At 45.1% G+C, this 22,558-nt stretch overlaps 1 protein-coding gene across 1 annotated transcript in view; it reads left to right on the top strand.

Annotated features, from left to right (window-relative positions):
• Nucleotides 1-4,423: 4,423 nt before the first annotated feature.
• Nucleotides 4,424-22,558, top strand: part of LOC144797984 (extracellular calcium-sensing receptor-like) — a 69,361-nt gene continuing 51,226 nt past the window's right edge. The window contains exons 1-2 of the mRNA XM_078668784.1: nucleotides 4,424-4,993; nucleotides 13,446-14,012. Of these exons, the coding sequence (XP_078524910.1) occupies nucleotides 4,424-4,993; nucleotides 13,446-14,012 (1,137 nt within the window). The remainder of the gene's footprint in view (nucleotides 4,994-13,445; nucleotides 14,013-22,558) is intronic.

The following is a 22,558-nucleotide window of genomic DNA, read 5'->3' as shown; positions in this document are numbered from 1 at the left end:
AACATCCTTTTTGATTTCAAGAAAATTTTATTAATGAGAATAACGGTAAGAATAATGAATATAAAATACAATACAAGTGATACAATCGATGCAAGAGACATATGCAAAAAGGGCTAAAATTGATAGGTAAACCAAGAGATTATATAGATAGAAGGAACATTAGCCTGTGAGAGATATAAATTTCATTCAAGTAAAAGCCTCTATCAAGGCAATAAAACAAACGTATCACTATCAAAATGTGGAGAAGGGGATAGGGGAGGAAACAGAAAAGAAGAAGAGAGGAGAAAAGAGAAAGAGTAAAGAGAGGATGAGTAGGAAGAGAAGACAGGAAAGAAAGAAGAGAAAAAAGAGAAAAGAAGGATTCCCACAGGACTAACCCAGCCTAGAGACCAAATAGCAGACAACAATTATACAAACACATCAAAAGGAAATTGAGGAACCAACCCTTTGGAAGACAACTCCATATAATCATCCAAAGCTTTCCAAACCCCACTAGAAATAGATGGAGAGAGGTGAGCTTGATCAACCGAAGTGTGTGCACTGTGTAAAAAGGAGAACCAAGCCCACCACGTATGATAGGAAACCGATGAAAAGGATTTCCACTCCATAAGAATAATTTTCACCGCTACAGTCAGGAGAAGATCCAACAACTGCAACTCCAATGGATCTAAAGGGAGAGGAGTAGGGGCCGCCAGTGGGCCTAATAAGATTAAGGGGAAGGAAAGTTGGAGCTCAAAACCAAAGATAAGAGAGAGATGCTTCTGGATGAGGTTCCAAAAAGGTTGAAGCAAGGAGCAATGGAAAAACATATGAGGAAAGTCGCCTGCCACCAAACCGCAGCTCCAGCATAAGTTGTCATCTTTAAGGTTAAGCGAATGAAGACGTACAGGTGTCCAGTGGAGAAGATTAATAGAGAAAAACTTAGACTGCATTAAAGAAGGTGCGATCTTATTACGGAGAGAGAATTTACCAATTGAATGCCAAGTATCAGGGGAAATATGCTCCGTCATAGCATGGTCAAAATGATGTAACCATTTTTGTTGAGCAACCGTCTGTGCAGGAAGTGAAGCAGAAGACAAGAATTTATAAATTTTGGAGGCGACATGACCAGATTTAATCCATAGCTGAAAAAGTGAGATTGTAGAGGAAATAGGATGAAGACGAACTTTAGCAATGGCCACTTTAATTTTAAGAAAAGTATAAAAATCCAGATTTGTTAAAGAATGCTTTTGAGCCAAGGTAGAGAAAGTTAATGGTTCATCAGAATCACCATAGAGATGTTTGACAAGAGAAATCCCTTTAACTGCCCAATAGGACATGAGAGTTGGAGTAATGATAAGCTTAATTTTGGAATTTCGCTAGATAGATGACCACCTAGTTTTATGCAAAGGAATTGCCACCTTCTTGTCTATTTTCCTGACCGCAGCAATTGTATCGAGAATGATAGAACGGGAAAACAGGATATGGAAAGTAGAAGTAGTGCAAAAAGAGGCGGGAGGCAAAGGGGATGCTAGTTCCTGTTCTATCAGCAGCCAAGAGGGAACGTGAAGAGATGGCGGAGAGAACCATAAAGCACCTTGAGAGGCCAAAAAGGCAGTTTGGTATTTTTCCCAATCAGGAAAAGTGGGGAGACAGCGTGTCTTCTGGCAGCAGTTCTCGTAGCCAGTCCTCCACCTTTTGCGCGGGGTCCATTCCTTTCCATTTCTCCGGTATGCCCACCAAGCGGATGTTATTCCTCCTTGCCCGCCCTTCTGCATCTTCCGCGCGGTCCTCCAAGAATTCCACTCGGTTTAGGAGGTCTTGTATGTGTCTATCTGATTGGGTCACCTTCGGTTCCAATGTCTCCACCGTGCCCTCCAGCGTTGTGGTGCGTTCCTGCAGCTTTTTGTGATCAGCCCTGAGGTGGGTAAGGTCAATTGCCACGCTGTCTATTCTAGTTTCCAGGGAAGTGCGCGTCTGTTGGAGGGACTCTTCCATCCTCTCCATTGCTGCCAGGACGGAGTCCAGCTTCGACGCCACGTGGTCGGCGTCCATCTTGGATGTTGACTTCGGCATCTTCCCCTTCACCGATGTGCTCCCCGTTCCGGTGCGTGTCTTCATCCCTCCAGACATATGGCAAGCAGTGCGCTCAGGCAGTGTCACTGGCAGCGCTTGCGTCTGTCTAAATGGGCTCGGGGGGGCAGACGAGGCCACGTCCGCAGCGTGTTTGACAGCTCAGACAATCAGGGCGCCGTTCATGATGCCAATTTCGCCAGTGCGGCCGTCTCTTGGCGCAGCCTAGAAGTGGGGTTCGCTCTGATTATTGGCAGGCCTCCGCTCAGGCGCCCAGGCGTCCCGCGTCGCTCCGCTAGGCCACTGGGTCTCAATCGCCTCCCCAGCGCCCACGTGGCCACCCCTCAACGCTAGGGTCCTGTGGTGTAGCGGGTATGCTCAGCGTTAGGTCTGGATACTAGTCCGGCTTGGGGTCTGAGTGAGTCCGACGCGCCCAGCCTCTGTCTGAGGCCTACCAGGGTGACCGCCTCTGCTATGGGGCCTCTTGGGGCGGTGCTGCTGTTGGTGCGTGGGGGTGTTGAATACCTCCGTAGTCGCGCTTCGTCAATGTCCCCTCGGCATGCGTTGCACAGCTCCTTCTATGTGGGGGGGTGAGGGGGGGGCCGCCGGGCCGGGGCCCCGACCCGAGTACTCACTGTGTCCCTTCTAGTTGCCGCTGGTTCCGGAGTCCTCAGCCGGTTATGGCGGTGGGTGGCAGCGCGTCGCTATGGAGGGGGAGAAGGAAGCAGGCTCCGCTCGCTCCCCAGCGCCGCCTTCGTGTCCCAGCCCAAGCCGCCTCCGAGGGAGGCGGGTGTTCGTCTTCGCCCCTCCGCGCTCCTGCAGGCCTGCCTCCTCCAATCTCGATCTCCGTCTGATTCCTGCCGCGTCCGGTCCGCCGTCGCCCCCGCCGTTGTTCTCCGGGGCCTGGCGTGTGGGGGCTGTAATTGTGCCGTGGCTACCGCTGGGGTGTGCTCTGTTGTCCGCGCCCGTTAGGGATCGGGCCGTTTCCGGTGGATCGCAGCTTGAGGCCCAGTGGTCCGTAAGAAGCCCCGGCGTCGCCTGAGCTTGTCCCCAGCAGTGTCGCGGTCGGGCCGGCTAGGTTGGCGCCGCCAGTCTCGGTGCGGAGCCCCGCAGCCGATCTCGATAAAATTCGGCCTGGGTGTTGTCCAGGGATGTGGGTAGGTCCGCTGGCAGTTTCAAGCCAAACAGGATGGATTTGGCCGGAGAAATGACCCGGGGTAGTGGAGCTCAGGCAGGAGCTCTACCCAGACACGTCTTCTCCCATTGCGTGCGAAACCACGCCCCAATATTGATTGTCACTTATAACGTGTGTTTTAACTCACCTGCTCGTGAGACTATCTCAGGGCACTTGCTCGACCCTGACCGGCCCGTACAGCGGATCTTAGCGCTGCCGCGAAACCGCCCCAACACACCCTCTGATGCCATTACCGGCGAGGACAGAGGCCACGCCCCTTTTTAGGCCACGCCCACTGCCGCCAGGTATAAAAGACGCTGATTAAAAGCGCCGCGTTCAGTTCGATCTATCTCCTGAGGCGGAAGCCGGGAGTGCTATTTGTGTACTTTTTAAAAAATATTGATTGTCACTTATAACGTGTGTTTTAACTCACCTGCTCGTGAGACTATCTCAGGGCACTTGCTCGACCCTGACCAGCCCGCACAGCGGATCTTAGCGCTGCCGCGAAGCCGCCCCAACACACCCTCTGACGCCATTACCGGCGAGGACAGAGGCCACGCCCCTTTTTAGGCCACGCCCACTGCCGCCAGGTATAAAAGACGCTGATTGAAAGCGCCGCGTTCAGTTTGATCTATCTCCTGGGGCGGAAGCCGGGAGTGCTATTTGTGTACTTTTTAAAAATATTGATTGTCACTTATAACATGTGTTTTAACTCACCTGCTCGTGAGACTATCTCAGGGCACTTGCTCGACCCTGACCGGCCCGCACAGCGGATCTTAGCGCTGCCGCGAAGCCGCCCCAACACACCCTCTGACGCCATTACCGGCGAGGACAGAGGCCACGACCCTTTTTAGGCCAGGCCCACTTCCCCCTTCCCCCCTTCCTCCAGCATAAAACATGTGCATCGGCCGGAAGCGCAGCAGACGAGCGCAGCGGGAGCGCCGTTTGCGCGCCGAAGGCGCGCCTAAGGGAAGCCCGTCTGCGCCCGTCCGCGCCGGACCGAGCCCGAGGCCCAGAACCCCTGCCTCAGCCACCTCTTCACCTATTAGATATACCCAGGAAACCCTCCTTAATCTCAGGAACGCTTCCCCCATTCCCTGTCACAACATCATCGCTGTAACGGATGGACTTTCCTGCTGCTCAAACTGCCCATTCAGACTAACACCACGTCTCCCCTCGAAACCACGTTCAATCGGGATGGCCCTGCTTAATTGCAGATCCCTCCCGAAACATCAAATAGAAATTAACACTCTACTACAAGAATCCGTGATTGAGATTCTCTTTCTAACAGAAACATGGATCAACCTCAACTCAGAACCGGATATAGTTCAAACTCTACCCCCGGGTTATCTTATCAAGCATCAGGACAGACCCTCTGGGACGGGAGGTGGAATAGCGATCATTTATAGAGACTACCTGGTTTGTCATTTCAAGGACAGCCCTATTCAGGACTGTGAAAATGTCTTGTTCTCGATCCACTTACCCCCATCCACTACTCTTTCAGAGATACTAGTGTACCGTCCCCCAGGACAGCAGCGATCTTTCTGCAACTCTCTTGTGGAAACCACCTCCTGGCTCTCCTGCTTGTCCCCCAACTTCACGGTCTTAGGAGATTTAAATCTCCATTTCGACGACCTTACAAACAACATCGCCGAAGACCTAAAAAAGGATCTAGCCTCCCTCAATCTCCACTTGAAAGGCAACCAACCCACTCATTCCAAGGGCCACCTGCTGGACCCCATCTTCACTAACCTCACTAACTTAGTAGTGAGCAACCCCCTTCCCTCCCTTGGTCAGACCACTTTCTTATTCCTTTTAAACTCAAACTGTTGTCCGAAACCCCGGTGAGAACCCCTCCTCAAGCACCATCTCGCCCGTGGCAGAAACTGAACACAGCCTTATGGGCTCAAACCCTTATCACCTCCACTCCGGTGCTAGACCCAGACCCCTCCAGAGCTGACACGCAACTTCGTGGCTGGATTGATCAATCCCTTGATGCCATCCTCCCGGCCATACCCCTCCCCAGCAAAAAGAGAACTCTCAAGTCTCCGTGGTACACGCAGGAACTACGTGAACTTAGAAAAAAATGCAAAAAGCTCGAGCGCTTGTGGAGAAAAGACTGGGCCACGGAAAATAAAAACGAATACAGGGCCGCATTAAAACATTACAAAACGTGCATAAAAAACACCCAGGCAATCTTCTACGAACAAAAAATTCAAGCCGCAGCCAACTCAGCTCGAGAAACGTACCGTATAATACGACTTCTCACCAAAGCCCCTGACCCCTTGCCCTCACTAGACCCATCGGGCACCAGATGCAACCAGCTAGCGGAGTTTTTTTCTTCTAAAATCCACTCCATCCTCAAAACCCTCCCTCCTCCTACCACCCCTCTTCCCTCTGTCATCGTTCCATCTTGCACGGACGCTCCATGCCTCCAAACTTACTCCCAGGTGACCACGGATCTTTTCCTAACCACCCTACAATCAGTAAAGAGCGGGGCTCCATCGGACCCAGCGCCGACGAGCAAACTGAAATTGGTTGCCACCACGGTGGCTCCCTCCTTCACTAACCTCATCAATGCGTCCCTGACAACAGGTACAGTCCCAATTCACTGGAAAAAGGCCACAGTTAGGGCACTTCTCAAAAAACCCCACCTCGACCCTACGGATTTATCCAACTTCCGACCCATCTCCCTCCTTCCGGCAATCAGCAAAGTGGCCGAGCGAATCGTCAACCACCAACTTTCTCTCTTCCTAGATACCAATAAACTTCTGCGTCAATCCCAAACTGGGTTCAGACCAGGACAGGGTACAGACACCGCATTACTAGCCGTGGTCGAGGAGGCAAGATCCATCATAGACACAGGAGGATCAGTGGCAGTGATCCTCCTTGATATGAGCGCCGCCTTCGACACGGTTGACCACGCTATCCTCATCCATCGGCTTAGCGTGGTAGGGATATCCGGTACCGCCCTGTCCTGGATTAAATCCTTCTTGGAAGGGAGAACCTTCCAGGTGGCCGATGACACGGGCACGTCCAAAGCTCTCCCGTTGCAGTGTGGGGTCCCTCAGGGCTCCTCCCTGAGCCCCACACTGTTTAACGTCTATATGTCCCCCCTGGAAGACATTATATCCCCGTTCGGCATAAAAACAGTTATGTATGCCGATGACACACAACTAGTGGTGTCAATTAGCCAGTCGAGGAAAAGCCTAGACAACCTGGCAGCCTGTCTCGAGAGCATCTCTAAATGGATGAGTGAATCACGGCTGAAATTAAACGGCGAAAAGTCTGAAATCCTTCTCTTAGGAAATCCTCGCAAACTCCCCCCATCCCTCCTATGGCCAAGCTGCATGGGCCCACCCCCCACTCCCAAAGAAGAAGTCAAAAGCCTTGGCATTTGGTTAGACCAAGATCTTAATTTCTAAACCCAGGCCAGAAAAACCACTGGCACCTGCCTTGGCCTCATTAAAACAGCACGGAAGGTCCTTCACCTAGTCCCCTTCCAATCCAGGAAACTGCTCATGCAGGGTTTAGTGAATTCCAGACTGGATTATGGAAACGCCCTATATCTAGGGGCCCCTGCCGCGGTCATCCATAAGCTACAATGCGCACAAAATGCCGCCGCAAGACTCTTAACAGGGACCAAATCCAGATGCTCAGCCAAACCAGCGCTCAAAAGCCTGCACTGGCTACCGGTCAAAGAAAGGATCAACTTCAAGGCCCTATGCATTTCTCATAAAATAATGCACAGGAAAGGCCCGCCGATCCTGAGTTCCCTGGTTAAACCCCATCAGTCGAACAGGCAGCTCAGATCGGACTCACTCTCACTGGCCAGCGTCCCCAGAATACAAAAGGCCCATTCGGGAGGGCACCTGTTCTCCTGGAATGCCCTCCCAATTTCTATCCGAAGAGAACACAACCTTCTGGCCTTTCGTAGGCAATTTAAAACTTGGCTCTTCCCGTAGTACCCTTTCCCCCTCCTTGAACATAGGTCTACTGTTAGCGCTGGGACGCCTTAGGGTAGCTACGCGCTGTATAAATCCATATCCAAATCCAAATCCAATGCCACAACAAAGAACACATACAGGCATATGGCAAAAGCACACTGCTGGCTACACAAAAAGGGCACCTTCTACATGGTCAAACAACAACAGCAAGCAAGGAGGCATGGCCACAGCATAGAATATATGCAGGCCTATGGCAAAAGCACACTGGCTGGCTACCCAAAACATCCACTGACTACATGGTCAAACCATAACAATCAAAAAGGCATGGACAACATTGAACACATGCAAGCCTATGGACACTGTCTACACAAAATGGCCCCTGGACACATAGCATTGAGAACAAACACATACGGAAAACACACACACACATTGGCCAGACAAAGGAAGCATTAGGAACACTGGAGAAAACAGTACACTACCATTAGTTCAGCACTGGCAACAACTAAAATCAGATGAGGTATACAAATGTTACAGCACACTGCCTTCCAAGCCATCTATTACCCCAACTATACATTTATTGCAAAAAAAGTGAAATACAAAAAAAACACCACATTATTAATTTAATCTAATGCCATTCTAGCCCTACATGATGTTTTAAAACAATGCATACCAGAGAAACTGTTGTTTCATGCACCCATGACTAGTACTGGCTTGAGCCTACTGCATGGAGAGCCCATTGGCTGACTAGTCCACGTAGTAAAATAAATGAATAGTGCAATTGTAAAAAACATTGTTTGCCTCTATTGTACCAACACTGTTTTTGCCTACACCTGAGGTTGTGACAAGGTACCGGACCGCCAGGATAAAAACGAAAGAGGCGTCCCACAGCACGGGAGCCTCCAACGTACTGCCACTGTTTTCACCTGCAACTAGGGGTGTGACGAGGTGCAGGAGCACCAGGATAAAAGCGGAAGAGGTGTCCCGCAGCGAGGGAGACTCCAACCTACCGTCACTGTTTTTGACTGCACCTGGGGGTATGATGAGGCGGAAGAGCACCAGCATAAAGGTGAAAGAGGCATCCCTCAGCGTGGGACGCGCGCGGGGCATGCCCATGCTCGGACCAGGCCAATATGGGCCCATCTTAGCCCGTCATAGACCGACAGAGGCTGGGCAGGGCCACTCCCCTGTCTTCTGACCTCGGAATACTGAGTGCTCTAAGATGATGAGATGATATCCATGTTGACTGCAGATTTGTTTGTCCCTCTGTCCTCTTGGCTTTCTTTTCCTTAGCTACCCAGATTGTGGCACAGCTACTCCCTCTTACAAGAGGGGGGTAACTGTGTGGCTCGTGGAAGCATCCATATTTATGCTCGGCCCTCTGCTGCATACTTAGTCAGGATGTTCAGCTATGTGGGTTTACTTTTCTGGACCCTGCCCTGCTCGCACTAGCCCTGTGATATTAAGGGGCAATAGGGGCATAGAGGGTCGCCAGTGGCTCTTGTCTCTGTGTGGCGTGAATTGCATGGATCAGGTCCTGTTTGCCCTGTCTACAACAACGCTGCCTCCCTCCTTATCTGAGGTGGGGCATGGTGCACCAGTCAATAACTTTTTGATATTTTGGAATGGGAGTGGGCGGTATCACTATGTTGTTTAATCCCAAGGGATTCTCCTACTGTAAATTTCTGCTGCATCCCTTTGGCTTGTGACATCGGGATCGCAAGCTGAACCCTAGACAAACCCTACCTCTGCAGAGATATAAAAGGAAAAAGCCAATCACACCACTGCATTTTGTCATCACCTCTTGGTTCTCCAAACCATATCAGTAACCTGGGCTGACTGAATCATGGGCAAATGAAAAGTCACACCTGCTTTAAAACCCACTGGTGTTACTTTGGATGGCTTTTTTCAAAAATCTATGGGAACAATTACCAAGAAAATTGAGCAAGCAGAACACAGACTCTTGTTAGCTCCTACCTCTGCCCTACCCCACCAGCCCCTGCAGACGCTGATATAGATCCTGTTGGAATGGACACTGAGCAGAGGACTCGAGTACCACTCTCGCCTGCTGTGACAATCAGGAGTAATGATGAAGGTCTTGCCAAAGATAAACGGAATGTGCATGATTCTAATCCTGCCCTGGTGGAGAGGAGACCTCCGCAAGAAATGGAGATAACAGGAAGAAAAAAGAGGTGTGAGAATTAGCACATAAACAAAGGGACACCTCAGCTGTGACCAAAAGAACCAGGCAAGGCCCCATATTATGTAATAGGTCAAGAAGGGGCATGGGCAGAGGGGCCAAATCAGAGGGGGTAGATGTTCCTCTTAGTAAATTTAGTGACCTAATATCAGAGGCATTGGGACACATTTTGAATCACTGAATGGTATTGAAGGTCAGCTTTCCCTTATGCTACGGGAGATAAATAATTAGACAAAAGAAAAGAGGTTCCTGTGGACACTCAATGATTGATAATACAATATATCCTGATACCCTTCACTCCCACAGGTACTCACCACTCTAACTGTCAGTCATCCACAGGTATGACACCGATTTTGTTCAGAAATTCAGTTACAGTCTGTCCTTCCCTTGCCTTGCTTCCCATTGACACATTGATTACCATCTCTCAGGTGTACCTACACTGATAGGTCCTTTTGAGACCCTGTATTGATAACTGGGTTGAAACACCGTCAACAACTTGAAGAGAACAAATTCTCAGTTCCTACTATTATACTAGGAGGCTGCTAACGTTCATTTTGTATCCATTGAACGGTCGTTTCTGTAAAAACATTGAAACCTTGTTTTCATGTCACAAAAAGTCACAATCCCTACTGATAGGTTTCACTTTTCACTTGAGACGCTTCACACTGGAATCTTACAACAAATGTAAATTTATTTTATAAAGTACCTTGTTTCTCTACATGTCATTTTATTCTCTGACATCTGTGTACCTCCGTTTTACTCCGATTGCGCTGATATATGTATATATTGTAATATCAATTATTGAGTATCCACAGGAACCTCTGTATTTTTCTCTAATTGTAAGTACCCTGGTTCCGTGTGAGTAGGGTGTCTCTTGTGTCCTTATACGCGACGGGAGATAAATAAGTCACCAGTACACATCATGCAGAGGGATAAGGCTATCTAACCAAGTAGCACAGCTGACTTACATTATGATAGGATGGCTTTCTGAGCTATAACACCCATTACCCCCACGGAAGGAGCACCTTGTCAGGTTCCACCTGTAGGCCCCCCGGTAAACCCCCCTGATTGATCATCATAGGAAGCAGCACCTCCTAGGTAAAATCAAAAGGTTGGGCAGGTTGTCAAAAACTCCTCTAGACATGTTTTTCCAATTGGGTATAGCGCCATCCTCATAACCCGAAATTGAAATTACGCAGTAAACACACCACTCAGTGGGTAGGGTGCAAAAGACATACTAAAATTACCACCAGACTGCACCTTCTATACCCTGGTACTAACCAGAGTCAACCATCTCCCTACCGGACGCCAAGAAAATTGCCAAAGCCTCATCAACAAATCAGCCCACTGGCTCTGTAGTAAAATACTGCCCCAGTCAAACTTGTTAAACAATATTATTATGGCCAGGCGGGTGAGTGGCCTGGGTCACACAACAAAATCTGTCAAGGGGGATCGTGTGGTCCTTAATTTTCGGGACCCTAGGTTTGTGCGTTTCCTCCTAATGTGCCTTAAAGACACACTTGGGGAGAATGGCCCCATATGATCCTACCTGTTGGGTTTTTTCTACCCACCCCATAGGAGAACCAGCTTGAGTCAAGGATTTCCCTCCACAGGTTTAAGTACTTATGCTCGCTCACAGCCACTGCCGTTCACCCACCCGACTCACATTGAAACTCCCTCAGGTCTCACTGACATCGACTGACTGCAAGACCACCCTAGAGAGGCAGCTGAGGTGGGAGGTGCGGCACAGGCACATAACAACTTAGGGAGTGCCCCAGATAATGGTTTCATAAAGCCAGGGAAACCCTACGCCTCCCCGTAAAATTATTTCATGGAATATCGTAAGAATGCGCTCTAAAATAACAAACGAGTACTGGCTAGCGTATATCAGAGGCTTTGGCATCATTTGCCTCCAGGAAACCTGGTTTAGAGATGATATTACCATTAATGGACATCGTTCTTTCTGTGATTTTTGCATTGCCATTAGCTGCAGGGAGGAATTTAGATGTTCATAGCAGTAAAATATGGATCTATACATGTCAGCATTTTAAGCTCCTCACCCTGGCATCAGTTAATTATGATCTCCAATTTAATTAAGGTCAGAGTTCTATTGGTGAATTGGTACCACAACACTTTTGATCAAAACAACTGTCAAATTGTCGAATCCCTACAAAATGAGATTACTCAAGTCACCGGGAAGTTGCAGCCGTTATGTATCCTTTGGGTAGGGGATTTTAATTGTACATCTTGTAAGCACAGTTCCCAACATGTGTGTGGGCTGGTAGATACTGAGGCCAGCCCCACTTCATTCATTCACCCCAGGGCAAAGCCTTTGACTCTATTCTTGGAGGGAATGATTTAGGCTTTATGAACAGTTTGGTTAGTGACTCCTTACCGCAGTTTCCCACACATGTTGGCTGTGGCAGGGCCAGCCTTATTGATTTCATGCTAATATCTAGGAACTTCACCATGCTTGTTTGAGATTTTATGGTGGAACTTAACAGTGCGACCATAACCCCTTCATCGCCTCCCTCAATTTAAAGATCCAATAGAGGGAGGACGGTGAGCGCCTGATTCATTACCACCCGAATAAGGGAGTGAGATTAAATTGGGGCCAGATCAATCCACCAAAATTTGAGAAAATGACCATCAGAGGAAACTACCACTCAATAATGGGGAGCTTGTAGTTAGACTCTTCACCAGGGGACTTTGTCCTGGAGTTCGGATTACTGTGCTCCGATGTACCCAAACGGCTGACCAGGAGCATTCAACATAGGGGACCACAGGAGGCCTGATGGTTTAACTCCGAATGTGCTAGAGCCCATAAGGAAATAAAAAGGGCACTCCACGCTACTCCGCGCAACAGAGATTTAGGCAATGTCGTAAAGTACAAATGCAAACTTGTGATTGAGGAAAGAAAAGCTGAACTGAGAAGCTCAGCATGCAAAAATCTGGAGAGAGCAGGAGCCCTAAAAGAAACAAATACATTTTGGAAAATTATTTATCTCCCCACGATATGCAGAACACTAAACTAAACAGCAAATGTAAACAAGTTTAAATGTCAAAGATACCTGCCTTCAGAGTGTGATTTTAAGTAGAAATGTAGCCATATTTAAACATAAAAATAATATAACACTTTACCAAGAGAAAAAACACATTTCCCCCATGTGCGAGGCTTTGTAAATATATTTTACTTTAGAAAATTGAGATACTGGTCTAATGACAAATCTGCAAGTGTATGCATGAAATGCAACTTCAGAAGGTGAATGGCCTATCTGTGTTCTTCAATGAAGGCAGAAAATATTAAGTGAGGCATGATCCACAGGATTACAAGACACAGGGTTGGGACATAGTAGAATGGAACAGGAATAAGGAGTTGCAATGAAAAAAATTGAAAGGCAACATCCCCAACCTGAATTGTATGTTCAGTGTTCTTACACAAACAGAATATCAAACCTAGAAAAGGTGCTACCAAGAAGTAATTTATAGCTGAGGTAAATCATGGTCAGGCTGCTTGAGCTAGTTTTACTGAGTACTGTATCATTTACCTTGTTTCAGCAGCAGATCTTGCCTTCCTTTATAGCAGATATAGTAGTAAGATGCATTTAAAACAGGTTTATTAATCTGGATTCAAGGACTAGCCAAGTCAGGTATTGAAAGAAATATCAGGTGATGGGTTCTAAATTAGTCAACCTGACTTCTGTCGCTCAGCGTGCAATGTTATCAATGAGGAAAATGGATGAAGCTTCATGAAAGAATGGAAGAGATTATTTTCAACAGATTATAATAATGTTATGTTAGAGAAACCCCAAGGTTCAGTTTCAGGATATGTTATGACTTTCCCCCAAAAATGTATAACTTGTATAAGTCCTTTGTCATATTACGGTTGCATCAACTTGCACCTGATCAAATATATCTAAAATCATTAGGGACAGTTCTCAATAAGACTTACATCTTACGCGTTGTAATACCGTGGAATCCGCTTTTATTTTGCATTTAACCATTCTGAAGGAATATTCGGAAACTTCAGGCAATATTAATTCTCACAGTTTTTATATGTTTGCTTTAATTTCAGATCAGCTATGGATCCACTGTCTCTCAACTTAGTGACAAGCAGCACTTCCCCTCCTTTCTGCGTACTATCCCGTGTGATGAATATCAGTCCCGTGTGCTGGCCAATCTTATCGGTCTGCTGGGGTGGACTTGGGTTGGTGTTTTGGCTGAAGACACTGACTATGGCCAACTTGGTAGCCAGCTCCTTATCGACGAGTTGGCCAAGTATTCAGTCTGTGCTGCTTTCCATGAAAGACTCCCTTTAGAGTACTCCCAGAGCAGAATTAATCACATTATCCAGGTGATCAAGGAATCTCGGGCCAAGGTCATTGTGGCTTTTGCCAGCTATGATTTCATGTTTCCTCTTGTGAAGGAGGCCAGACGACTTAACCTCACAGGAAGAGTATGGATTGGAAGTGATGCATGGGTCCCTGTGGACTTTAATTTTATTAATGGCTCCATAGTTATAGGAATCAGGAAGAGTGTGCTGCCAGGGTTTCGAGATTCCGTGCTTCGTCTCCTGCCCTCTCTCATCGCTGCCAACAACATCCTTTTTGATTTCAAGAAAATTTTATTAATGAGAATAACGGTAAGAATAATGAATATAAAATACAATACAAGTGATACAATCGATGCAAGAGACATATGCAAAAAGGGCTAAAATTGATAGGTAAACCAAGAGATTATATAGATATAAGGAACATTAGCCTGTGAGAGATATAAATTTCATTCAAGTAAAAGCCTCTATCAAGGCAATAAAACAAACGTATCACTATCAAAATGTGGAGAAGGGGATAGGGGAGGAAACAGAAAAGAAGAAGAGAGGAGAAAAGAGAAAGAGTAAAGAGAGGATGAGTAGGAAGAGAAGACAGGAAAGAAAGAAGAGAAAAAAGAGAAAAGAAGGATTCCCACAGGACTAACCCAGCCTAGAGACCAAATAGCAGACAACAATTATACAAACACATCAAAAGGAAATTGAGGAACCAACCCTTTGGAAGACAACTCCATATAATCATCCAAAGCTTTCCAAACCCCACTAGAAATAGATGGAGAGAGGTGAGCTTGATCAACCGAAGTGTGTGCACTGTGTAAAAAGGAGACCCAAGCCCACCACGTATGATAGGAAACCGATGAAAAGGATTTCCACTCCATAAGAATAATTTTCACCGCTACAGTCAGGAGAAGATCCAACAACTGCAACTCCAATGGATCTAAAGGGAGAGGAGTAGGGGCCGCCAGTGGGCCTAATAAGATTAAGGGGAAGGAAAGTTGGAGCTCAAAACCAAAGATAAGAGAGAGATGCTTCTGGATGAGGTTCCAAAAAGGTTGAAGCAAGGAGCAATGGAAAAACATATGAGGAAAGTCGCCTGCCACCAAACCGCAGCTCCAGCATAAGTTGTCATCTTTAAGGTTAAGCGAATGAAGACGTACAGGTGTCCAGTGGAGAAGATTAATAGAGAAAAACTTAGACTGCATTAAAGAAGGTGCGATCTTATTACGGAGAGAGAATTTACCAATTGAATGCCAAGTATCAGGGGAAATATGCTCCGTCATAGCATGGTCAAAATGATGTAACCATTTTTGTTGAGCAACCGTCTGTGCAGGAAGTGAAGCAGAAGACAAGAATTTATAAATTTTGGAGGCGACATGACCAGATTTAATCCATAGCTGAAAAAGTGAGATTGTAGAGGAAATAGGATGAAGACGAACTTTAGCAATGGCCACTTTAATTTTAAGAAAAGTATAAAAATCCAGATTTGTTAAAGAATGCTTTTGAGCCAAGGTAGAGAAAGTTAATGGCTCATCAGAATCACCATAGAGATGTTTGACAAGAGAAATCCCTTTAACTGCCCAATAGGACATGAGAGTTGGAGTAATGATAAGCTTAATTTTGGAATTTCGCTAGATAGATGACCACCTAGTTTTATGCAAAGGAATTGCCACCTTCGTGTCTATTTTCCTGACCGCAGCAATTGTATCGAGAATGATAGAACGGGAAAACAGGATATGGAAAGTAGAAGTAGTGCAAAAAGAGGCGGGAGGCAAAGGGGATGCTAGTTCCTGTTCTATCAGCAGCCAAGAGGGAACGTGAAGAGATTGCGGAGAGAACCATAAAGCACCTTGAGAGGCCAAAAAGGCAGTTTGGTATTTTTCCCAATCAGGAAAATTACAACCTCCCATATCACAAGGGCGACGCAAAAATTTGTATGCAAGGCGAGCACGTTTGTCATTCCACAAAAATTTAGAAGTCAGAGTATCGATTTCGCGAAAGAAGGAATCTGACAATTTGAGCGGAAGCATGGATGAAACAAAATTAATTATCGGCGTAATCATCATTTTGAGAGTCTGGAGGCGACCCCACCATGAAATATGTTTCGGAGACCATGTATCCAAAAGACGACGCACTTTAAGGATAGTCTGGGATTCATTATAGGCAGCGGTGGCAGACAGAGTAGAACAAAAATAAATTCCTAAGTACCTCAGGTGTGTAGACTGCCACTTAAAGCCCGCTGAGCCCATATGAGAAGGGAAACAATAGGCATTTAAAGGGAACATTTCCGTCTTATCTTTATTCAGGGTATACCCTGAAACCGAAGAGAATAAGGAAATGGTGTTAGAAATAGCAGGGATTGCCAAAGCGATATCATCTGAAAAGATAAGAACATCATCGGCGTATGCAGCAGTTTTAATACAGTGAGGCCCAAAAGAAAAACCTTTGATGTCAGGGTGTAACTCAATCAAACGAAGAAGGGGATCAATAGATAGTAAAAATAAAAGTGGGGATAAAGGACATCCCTGTCTAGTGCCCTGACTAAGATTGAAAAACGACGACGTAGCACCATTAACTCTAATGTTAGCTTTAGGTTGAGAATATAAGGACATCACCATATTAATGAAAGAGTCGCCAAGGTTATGCGCGCACAGAACAGCACGAAGAAAAGGCCAAGAGACCTTATCGAAGGCCTTTTCCGCATCAAGGGCCACGGCCGCGGCGGGAAGTTGAGACCGTTTAGCAGCACCGAGAATATGACAGAATGTGCGTATATTGTCTCGCGCAAGACGTCCTTTCACAAAACCAGTTTGGGAAGGATGCACAAGATGAGGGATAAAGGATTCTAATCTTTTGGCCAGGATTTTAGCAAAAATCTTAGCTTCCATGTTAAGGAAAGAAATAGGTCGGAAGTTTTTAGGATCCGAATGTTCTTTCCCTTCCTTCGGGAGCACCACTATAGTAGCCTCAGCAGCTGTACCAGAAACAGATCCATCCTTAACAAAGGAATCAAAGACAGATTTCAATTTGGGGACAAGCGTAAGGAGAAAAGTTTTATAAAATAAAATTGGATAACCATCAGGGCCTGGAGCCTTGCCAGAACGAGTAGCTTTAATCGCAGACACGATTTCGTCGGGGGAAATAGGCTCATTTAAAAAAGAGCGATCAGCATCAGAGACCGACTGAATCGGAACCGATTTTAAAAAGTCTTGACATTGTTCAAAAGAGGAATGATTAGAAGGAGTATATAACTTATTATAAAAATCACGAAAAACTTCAAGTATTTCCCCTGTTTGGAATTTTTTAGAGCCTGTGTGGTCAGTAATGGAAGAGATTTGCGAAGATTTGAAAGAAAAATCCTGAAATTTTAACGTAGCCGCCAAAAGTTTCCCAGCCCGATTTTTTAATAACAGCTTCTTGGATTTTTGTGCTTGTACCCCAATATGGGCTCTTTTAGTAACAATGGTATTATATTTGTATTTTAGTAGTTTTATTTGTTGTAAACAAGTTGGATCCTTAGATTGCCTAAAGGAAGCTTCCAGAGATTTTATATCAGAAGACAAATCCGTAAGTTCCTTTTTAATATCTGAATTACGTTTGGACATACATTTAATGACTTGACCACGGAAAGTGCATTTAAAGGAGTCCCATAAAACAATTGGGGAAGAAACAGAACCTTCGTTTTCATGGAAAAAGGTATCTATAGCTTCAGAAAACTCATGAACCTGAGAAGGATCATGCAAAACTTCGGTATTTAATCTCCACGAACGAGCACGTGATTTAGGGGCAAAGGATGATAACGTAAAAGTTACCGCAGCGTGATCAGAGATCAAAATAGGATGTATAAGCGGAGAAGAAGAAGATGAAACAAGAGAAGAATGAACCAGGAGATAGTCAATACGAGAGAAGGAAGAGTGAGGCGAAGAGAAGAAAGAAAAATCACTACCAGTTGGATTATGAAGACGCCAAATATCTTGAAGATGAATAATGGAACACATGTTGAGCATTTGTTTGTGGGATTTAGGAGGACGAAACTGAAAAGCAGAATTCTTGTCTAAAAGAGGATCCATTGGTAAGTTGAAATCTCCACCAACAATAAGATTACCAGAGTGCGGGGTGTCATTAAATTTTTTGGTAACCGATTTCCAGAAGGATGGATCATCAACGTTAGGAGCATAGATATTCATCACATACAGATCATGCTGTCCATCCGACAATTTAGACAACAGCCAGCGACCCTCCGAATCATGGTCGGAAGAAAGTATCGATAAACCAGAATTCTTTGAAACCAGTGTAATGACTCCATTTCGTTTACCAAAGGCATCAGAACAGCAAACATCCGAAACCCATTCCTTCTTTAAAAACAACGCCTCTTTGTTAGTGACCTTGGTCTCTTGAAAAAGAACCAAATCAGAAGACAGAGACTTACAGTAATCTAAGATTTTCGACCTCTTCACCGGATGATTCAAACCCTTAACATTAAGGGATAATACATTTAAACCTGGCATAGGGAAACATAAAAATAGAAAAAAGACGACATGAATGACAGAAAAAGGACGAACGCCACGAATACAAGGAGCCAGTCAGCAAACAAAAGAAACATTGCGGGAGCGTCCATGTGGGGAATCCAAGAAAGAGAGAAAGAAAGAAGAGAAGAAAGGAGAAAAGAGAGGAGGGAGAGGAGAAGCAGGAGGGGAGGCCTAAAAAAGACCAACATCATACTAGGGAGAACGTGGAAAGGCAAGTAAGGGACCCGTACGAGGTGAAAAAATAGTTGATAACAATAGCCCCAAAAACTATAATAGCCGGATAGCAGGAAAAAAGAAACTGGTAACAATCAAAAGCAGTACCGCAAAGCAGCTTAATAGTGTAAATAAACATACTCTAACTAAGATATTGTATAAGCACATTTAAATAGCAGTCAATGGCGAGAAACATAGCTATATTCCTAAATACTAGTAGAAAAACTGATAAGAAAAAGAAAAGCATGAGGAAAATCATGAACAGAAGATTAATGCAAGACAAACAATATGTATATCCGAAAAAAATAACTACATCTTCAATGAATACACTACAACTGTATAAAATAACATTATATATGTGAGAGAAGAGGGTAGGAAAATATCAGAATAGGAGGAGAAAAAAGAAAAAAGAAGGATAGAGAATGTCCCATACCAGAAAAAGCAATGTAACTATTAAGAGATAAGCAGCAAGAAAATAGAAAAGTAAGTCGAAAGAAAGGATGACAGAGATGAGAGATAAGAATAGTTGAAGACAAGTGAAATAAACAGAATAAATTGATTAAAAGAGTAAGAATAAAGAACGACAAGTTGATGAAGCGGAGTAAAATAGTAGAAGAAGAAAACATTAAAGAGATACTAAGAGGTACCATGAGAAAGAGAGCTATAAAAGGAACGAACAAGTGTGGATGCCAGAAAGAAGAATAGAACAGAAATGAGTTGGAACACAAGAAGAACAGAAAAATATCATGAACATCCATGGAAGGTAAGGTCGGCCTATAAGCTCAACAGGAGAGAAGAGAGAACCAGTCATACAGAAAAATATATCCAGAAAAAAGAAGGAGACAGTTCAAGTGCCCGAGGCACCAGGAGTCTGTGAAGTCGCTTTTTGAATCTCCATCTCTATCTCCAGCTGGTTGTCCAGGAAGGAATTTAGATCAGCCGGCTCCTCGAAAATTCTAGAACGTCCTTTATAAGTAATGCAGAATTTCGATGGACCAGAAAACGAGAAGGTAATACCCATCTCAGAATGACGTTTTCGAAGATTCAGGAAGCCTTTTCTCCTTATAACCGTATCTCTGGCAAAGTCCTGAGAAATTGAGATCCGATGACCGTCCCAGATGACTTGTTTAGCTTTCCGCATATGAGAGAGAATCAGTTCAGTATGCTGATGCCGCAATGGTTTAAAAATGATTGCTCTTGGCTGGGTAGCTGTCTTAGACCGAAACGTTGGAACACGGTGTGCTCTTTCTATCTCAAAGTCTCTGTGGAAAGAGATTTGTAAGGTGTCCGGAATCCAATGAGATAAGAACTCTATCATAGATGAAGATGATTTCTCTGAATCTTCCGGCAGACCAAAAATGCGTAGGTTAGATCTACGATTACGGTCCTCCTGCTCAGTTAGGTCTCTGCGCAATGCCGCCATGGAGCGCTCCAAGTGGTTGAGGGATCTGGATTGCTTTTGCATACCATCCTCTGCACAACTGATTCGTGAATCCGTAGCAGATACACGAAGAGAGAGGGCTTTAAAGTCATTCCTGATAGCAGCCACCTCCACTTGTAATAAATCCGTGTTTGTTTTCGTGGACTGCGCAATATCATGTACTTCATTGAGGCGCGCTAATATTGTGTCCAGCGTTGAAGTGGCGTCTGACTGAGGAGGGTCAGGCGTAGGAGACACTGACTTAAGCCTTTTCAACGACGTGCCAACATCCTTTGAGTCTTTGTTGGTCGAAGAACGACCCATATTTGCAGCCATGAAGGAGCAGCCTCCAGGAAAAATATACAACCACTTGAGGAAAAAAGGAGAGGAAAAACTGCGCAGACTATACCAAAAAATATATAGCACACTTAGCTCAATGGGCGCTAAGATAGGAACAGCGGCGGACTTATATGCAAGGCAGACAGGTAGCAAAAAATAATACAGCTACAAGAACGCAGGGGAGCACAGTAATAAGCTCGTAGGAAAAAGATTTACACCTACATGAGAGAGCTGCACTGAGAGAAACAGCGCGTGGACAGCTTAATTACCAGCCAAGCAGCAAAGATATACCAGAAAAAAAACTATAAACGTTACCAATTGCAGGCATCGTAGACAAGACGAAATGAACAGCCACTACAAACTGCAATATTGTATCCCAGGCGGCGCTTCTGAGGAGAAGATAAATCAGCGTCAATAGTGGGAAAATGGCGGCCGCCCGTGAGGTAAATGAGCGCCTCTGAAGCAAGAAGCAGAAGTCATGCAGCCGGTGACCAGAACCACATGAAAACACCGTCAGACAGCTCTCCGCATGTTCCGGTGCCGAAGGGTGTCTTTTCCGCCGATAGGGGCAGCTGGAAACGGAGAAATTAGCTCAACGGGCCAAACTCGCCTCGGAGCTCAAGCGCGACCCGCCATACTGAAGCGGCGCGCAAGCCACGCCCCCCGCTGCCAACAACATCCTAAGGAATTTCTGGGAGAATATCTTCAGTTGCTGGAGGTCAAGAGATGAGGCAAGTCAAACCTTTCCAGATAGCAACAACTGTCCCAATACCGAGAATGATACAAGGTATTTATGTCACTTCTTGATGAGGGTGAAATCAGCAATTCAGCAACTTCTTATAAAGCCGCCTATGCCATCGCTCATGCCCTGCATAATATGCGCACCTGCATTAATGGGGAGGGACCCTTTCAGAACGGAAGCTGTGCAGACAGGTCTGACTGTAAGCCCTGGCAGGTGAGGATTTGCATGCATTTTAGGTACATATGCTACTTTTAAGCAGGACTACCTAGATACACACTTTAAAACTAATCAGTTCAACAAGTTACTACCATGTTTAGCAATCAAAACAAGCATGAAACAAGTAAATAATGCTGCATTTTAAAATGCTGTCCCTCGATTAAGTTCAAAATAGTGCAAGTATGACAGAAGGTCTGACTCTCCCAGATGTTCTAGGTCTCACAATCGGCTATTTTAACAATTATTTGTCTATGAGAATGTGTGACTCCCTCCAGTTGAGACCCTGAATATGCAGGATGAAGTTACACCTACTTAAGGACAATACCTTTGCGGATCCCATCTTTTGCAATTATGTGAAGCAAACATAGTAATCGATCTAAGAAATCATAGCAAGCTTAGCAGAGAAAGCAAGATTAGAAAATGGCCTCCAAGCTATGCTACCGGAAGATTATCCACCAGTCTGTTTTTCATGTTCCAAAGAGGAGGCTTTGTATGTTGGCTAGCACTGTAAGAGTCTCAGCTTTTGGAAACACATTTACAAATGGATTGCAGTTGACAAGAACTATTCCCAGAGTCTTGGTCAAGTAACATAAAACAAGGTATCTTTGGATAACCAGAACTTTTAGACTCACCATAAGACACAGAACATTCCCCTACAGACATAGTGGTCAGAATGCTTATGTTTGTAAATGGCAAAGATATCCTTAGCCTTATTTGCATCCTTAACACTTTAACCGACCCATTTTTTACTCCCATTTTTTTAAAGGCAGTGGTACTTCTCAGGTTCCGCTAAGCTCTGCTGAGATGCTCCTTGAAGAGAAAAGCGAGGCACAAGAGCTCGAGAATGTAAGGCATTGAGGGGCAGATTTACAAGCCCCATGCGCCACTTTTGCGTCACTTTTCCAATGTTAAACGTGATGCAAAATTGGCGCAAGGGGCTTGTAAATATGCCCCTGAGTGTTTATAATGCTATGAGAAGTGGTCAGTCACCTGGATTGGAAAGATGTAATTACAAGTGAAAAATAATCAATGTAAGAACCTAGTATAGTCAAAACCATCAACTATCCACAAATGTGAGGATACACTTTCAAGAAAATTTGTATCTGGATGATGAAATAACACGACGAGCATGGAGGCAATTTACTACAGCAGGTAACAATGGTCATAGAGTTTAGTCAACTTTACTGCACTACAAATAATGTCAAACACCGACGAAGGCTTTTTGCCGAAACGTTTGTTGTGCTAAATAAACTGCACGCTGTTTAAGTAACTCCCCGGAGTGCTGCTCTTTCTTTTTCAAAAACGGAGAAGATTCTGAGCGTTATATATATATAGATATATATATATATATATATATATATATATATATATATATATATATATATATATATATATATATAGATAG

Source organism: Lissotriton helveticus, chromosome 12 (assembly GCF_964261635.1).
Source record: "Lissotriton helveticus chromosome 12, aLisHel1.1, whole genome shotgun sequence".
Taxonomy (NCBI): domain Eukaryota; kingdom Metazoa; phylum Chordata; class Amphibia; order Caudata; family Salamandridae; genus Lissotriton; species Lissotriton helveticus.
The sequence above is the reverse complement of the archived record's forward strand: the minus strand, read 5'-3'. Positions and strand labels throughout refer to the sequence as shown.